General features: G+C 33.2%; 1 protein-coding gene across 1 annotated transcript; it reads right to left on the reverse strand.

Moving 5' to 3' along the window:
- Positions 1 to 925: 925 nt before the first annotated feature.
- On the reverse strand, positions 926 to 5197 carry LOC107956349 (uncharacterized). Its single transcript, XM_016892045.1, has 6 exons — positions 4756 to 5197; positions 4149 to 4219; positions 3848 to 3998; positions 3548 to 3640; positions 2895 to 3203; positions 926 to 996 (listed from the first exon to the last, which is right to left on the reverse strand). Exons 1-6 carry the CDS (start codon positions 5195 to 5197, stop codon positions 926 to 928), a joined length of 1137 nt encoding a protein of 378 aa, XP_016747534.1.
- Positions 5198 to 5455: the final 258 nt, after the last annotated feature.

The raw sequence follows: 5455 nt of genomic DNA on the forward strand, positions 1-5455 counted from the left end.
ACCCCGAACCGTCGCCGGAACAAAGTTACGAGGCATTACCAGTCGTATCAGACAACTTATGAATAATTCACAAATAAAATAATATTCATAGCATAATTTAATTACTAAATTCCTATATTGAACTATTCAAATCTAAATCATACATTTAAGTGAAACGAGACTCATTTAATTACTCCAAATTTTTTTATTTTAATTTATTTTTATAAATTTCGACAGCATTTCTGCTTATTTTTACATAAAACCCCTTGCAATTAAACCATATTCATTTCAAACATAACCAATTCAAACAATTTATTTCACACATTTATTTTCTATCCTAAATACTTTCTAATCAACTTAATCAATATAATATCAATTTAAAATTATCATTGTACTAATTAAATTGAAATGGATAAACTTTTTCATTATAATTTTTAGACTTGCAATACTAATATTTTAAACCATTTATATTCAAAACATAATAACCTTTATACACATCCTATGTACATGCCACATTACCAAAAGAAAATATACATCACCAAAAGTTTGCTGAAGTCGGGTCTGGCTTTGGATGCCGGTTCAGTACTTAACTTCTACAACCTGCGCACGGAAACAACCGTACGCTGAGTATGCATATACTCAGTGGTATCACTATATTTCAGTTTATAATTAAATACATTAAATCACACACATACTTTTACGTTACAATCATCATCACTTAATGAACAATTAAATCTTTTTATTTTATCATTCGATTATATATATATCATTCTTATTTCTTTATTTCAATTCTCAACTTTCACATATGCCATATCATTCAAATTTATTTTTATCAGTAGATTTATTTCATTTGCCGCTATTAACTTGACTCGGACTCGGCAGATACACGGATTCCAACCAACACACCGGTACGGCACAATGTGGCTTAACGGTACACAGTACCTAATCAGTAATCAGCAACGGTAGCAGTAGCAGTAGCAGTAACAGTAACAGTATTCAACATACAAAGTGCTGAATCTGTAACAGTAATGGTAACAATAGTCGACACACAAAGTGTCGAATCGGTAATAGTAACGGTAACAGTAACAGTAGTCGGCATATAAGTGCCTGATCAGTAAGCCGGCAAAAAGCCGTACTCTTCCATATCCTATGGCATGCCAACTATATCCGACTAGCCCGACTAGTTAATAGGGTATTTAAATCATTTTCAGTACAATTTCCATTTCAATTCAATATTAATTATAATTTATTATTTTGATCAATTTTCACAGTAATACAGTAATTCACTTCATTAGAAATTTTACAATTCAATGGAATATACGTAACATTATTTAGTAATTTCACAGTTCAATTCGGTATTCAAAACAATATTCAGTATCCATAATTCAATTCAGTATCAATCTAAATTTTAATACCCAATCACAAATTTTATCAGTTCATTAAATACTTACCTTAAAATACTTACCACACATTCATATTAAATTAAACACATATTAATTATAAAGCTTGAGTTATAGTGATACAAACCAGAATTTTTTTTCTTCGGATTTAATCTTCGACGATCTTTCATTTTCCTTTTTGGGCCGATGCTTCAGGCTCGATATTAGCAATTTAATTTTGAACCTTGAAACCTAAATTTTCCTTTTTCTTCTTTCTCCCCTGTTTCTTCTCTATTTTCGTTTTCATTTCTGTTTCTTTTTAGCTCATTTGTTTCTTCTATATAATATAATATAATATAATAATATAATATACTTAATTATTAAACAAATATATATATTTTAATTAATAAAATCTTTGATATTTTTCCACGTTAAACTGCCTCAGCTATAGGAAATGGTTTAATTTCCTATTCAGTCATTCTAGTTTTTTTTAATTTATAACTAAACTTTTACCCTTATTCAATTTAATCCTTTTTACTAATTACTCTAAATGAAGCTAAATTTACTTAATTAAAACCTAATTAGACACACTACTAGGCTCATAAATATTTTTAATAATTATTTTCGAACTTATTTCACTAAGACGGAGGCCTGATAACATACTTTTCCGGTGCCCACGGATTTTAGGTCGTTACATTTCCTCCCCCCTTAAAAAAAATTTCGCCCTCGAAATTTTACCTGAAAATAAGTGATGATACTATGATCTCATAATTTCCTCTGGTTCCCATGTTGCTTCTTCTACACTATGGCTTCTCCACAGTATTTTTACCAGAAGGACTCGTTTGTTTCTTAATTCTTTCACTTCTCGAGCTAGTATTTGAACTGGTTCCTCTTCATATGACAAATCTGGTCTAATCTCAATGTTTTCAGTAGAGATAATATGAGATGGATCCGATCGATACCTTCGTAACATGGAAACATGAAAAACATCATGAATTTGTTGTAATTCCGGAGGTAAAGCCAATCGGTAAGCAACTGGTTCAACTCTCTCTATAACTTCATATGATCTGATAAACCGAGGACTTAACTTTCCTTTTCGGCCAAATCTTAATACTTTCTTCCAAGGAGAAACTTTGAGAAACACTTTATCCCCGACTGAGTATTCAATGTCCCGACGTTTCAGATCAGCATAAGATTTTTGTCTGTCAAAAGTTACTTTTAATCTCTGTTGAATCTTCTTGACTGTTTCTTCTGTTTCACGAATCAATTCAGGTCCAATTATCTTCTTTTCATTTAATTCTATCCAACATACAGGTGATCGACATTTTCTACCATATAGAGCTTCATACGGAGCCATCTGAATACTGGACTGATAATTGTTATTATAAACAAATTCAGCTAACAGTAAGTAACGTTCCCAACCAGATTCAAAATCAATAACACAAGCTCGAAGCATGTCTTCCAAAATCTGAATTACTCGCTTAGATTGCCCATCAGTCTGTGGATGAAATGCTGTACTGTAATTAAGTTTAGTACCCAAAGACTCATGTAACTGTTTCCAGAATCTCGATGTAAATCGAGGATCTCGATCAGAAATTATAGAAGCTGGTATACCATGCAACCTTATAATTTCCCGAATATAGACCTCTGCAAGTTTCTGAAGTGACCAATCCGTTCTGACAGCTATAAAATGAGCCGATTTTGTGAGTCGATCAACTATTACCCATATAGCATTTTTCTTACTTATAGACAATGGCAATCCTGTAATAAAATCCATCGTAACACGATCCCATTTCCATTCTGGAATAGTAATCGGCTGTAATAATCCAGTAGGAACCTGATGCTCTGCTTTTACCCACTGACAAACCAAGCATTTACTGACATATTCAACTATATCTTTTTTCATCCCTGGCCACCAGTACAATTCTTGTAAATCACGGTACATCTTTGTGCCTCCAGGGTGTAGGGCAAATGGACCGTCATGTGCTTCTCGAAGAATTAATTCTTTAATATTTGAATTGATTGGAATACAAATCCGATCTCGGTATCTCAAACAATCATGCTAATCAATACTAAAATTCCCTGTTATGTCGATCTGAACCATTTCTTTTTTCTTCATTAGCTTATCATCTTCTAATTGAGCTGACTTGATTTGTTCAAACATCACTAGTTTAATTCAGCCAATAAACCTCTATCATCACTAATACTGAGCTGTGCAAACATCGCTCGCAATTCAATTGCTGCCTTCCTACTCAATGCATTAGCTACCGCGTTAGCTTTACCTGGATGATAATCAATAACACAATCATAATCTTTTAGAAGTTCTATCCATCGACGCTGCCTCAAATTCAACTCTTTCTGTGATAGAAGATACTTGAAACTTTTATGATCTGTATAAATGTAACATTTTTCACCGTATAAATAATGTCTCCATATTTTCAAAGCAAAGATCACGACTGCTAATTCCAGATCATGTGTCGAATAATTACGTTCATGTGGTTTCAATTGCCGAGAAGCATAAGCTATCACTTTTCCATTTTGCATCAATATACACTCGAGCCCATTTAAAGAAGCATCACTAAACACCATAAAATCTTTTTCAGATTCTGGTAAAGTCAAAACTAGTGCCTCTGTCAGCATCTGCTTCAATTTCATAAAGCTTTTTTGACATTGATCATTCCAGACAAACGAAACATTCTTTTGCAGTAATTTTGTCATCGGTAAAGCTATTTTTGAAAATCCATTCACAAACCTTCGATAATACCCAGCTAATCCAAGAAAACTACGTACCTCTAATACATTTCTGGGAGTCTTCCACTGGACGATTGCTTCAATCTTCTTTGGATCCACTCTAATTCCATCTGTTGATACCACATAACCAAGAAATACCACCTCTAATAACCAAAATTCAATTTACTCAATTTCCCATACAACTGTTTCTCTCGTAAAGTTTGCAAAACAATTCGGAGATGCTGCTCCTGTTCAGATTCGGACTTTGAATATACCAAAATGTCATCAATAAAAACTACCATGAACTAATCCAAGTATGGCTGAAAAATTCGATTCATAAAATCCATAAAAGCAGTTGGGGCATTTGTTAACCCAAATGGCATCACTAAGAACTCGTAATGACCATATCTTGTACGAAATACTATCTTCGGTACATCACTTTCTTTCACCTTTAACTGATAGTAGCCCGATTTTAAATCAATCTTTGAAAATACTGAAGCTCCTTTCAATTGATCAAATAAATCATCAATACGTTGTAATGGATATTTATTTTTGATTGTCACATTGTTCAATTGCCGATAATCAATACACAATCGCATCGAACCATCTTTCTTTTTAACAAATAACACTAGAGCTCCCCACGGTGAGGTACTAGGTCGTATAAAACCTCGTTCCAGTAAATCTTGTAGTTGTGCCTTCAACTCTTTCAATTCAGTAGGTGACATACGATATGGAGGTATCGACACTAGATCTGTACCCAGGTATACTTCAATTGCAAATTCTACTTCTCTGTCAGGTGGCAATCCCGGTAACTTTTTAGGGAATACGTCTCGAAATTCACATATAGTTCTAATCTGACTACATTGACTTCCGACTGAATCAGAATTAATAACATATGCCAGATATGCTATACAACCTTGATGAAGCAACTTATTAACTTTAATCGCTGATATGATTCGAGCTAACCCACTGGTACGAATTCCATTTACCTCTACACTATCACCATCTTCAGTCTGAGCACTAAATTTCTTTTTATAACAGTCCAAAATTACCCCATGTTCAGCTAACCAGTCCATACCCAATATAACATCAAAATCCCCAAAAGGCATTATTAATAAATCCACCGGAAAAGTTTTATCATATATCATTAGCAGGCATCTCGGACATACCTGATTAACTAATATTGTTTGCCCCAATGGACTTGATACTTCTATTGAGACTTTAGACATTTCTATTTTTAATTTCCCCAACTCTACTAAATTTGAATTAATATATGAGTATGAAGATCCAGGATCAATCAAAGTATAAATAGGCTCAGAATACAGTAAAAATATACCTGTCACCACATCGTGAGTATTGCCTTTTTC

Source organism: Gossypium hirsutum, chromosome A07 (assembly GCF_007990345.1).
Source record: "Gossypium hirsutum isolate 1008001.06 chromosome A07, Gossypium_hirsutum_v2.1, whole genome shotgun sequence".
Taxonomy (NCBI): Eukaryota; Viridiplantae; Streptophyta; class Magnoliopsida; order Malvales; family Malvaceae; genus Gossypium; species Gossypium hirsutum.

Coding starts and splice junctions, on each gene's coding strand:
- LOC107956349 (XM_016892045.1), bottom strand. CDS start 5,197: ATGCCTTTTGGGGATTTTGATGTTATATTGGGTATGGACTGGTTAGCT. Junction 3,999..4,148: donor CTCCCAGAAATGTATTAGAG/GTACGTAGTTTT, acceptor AAATTGAAGCAG/ATGCTGACAGAGGCACTAGT. Junction 3,641..3,847: donor GCAATTGAAACCACATGAAC/GTAATTATTCGA, acceptor ATTATCATCCAG/GTAAAGCTAACGCGGTAGCT.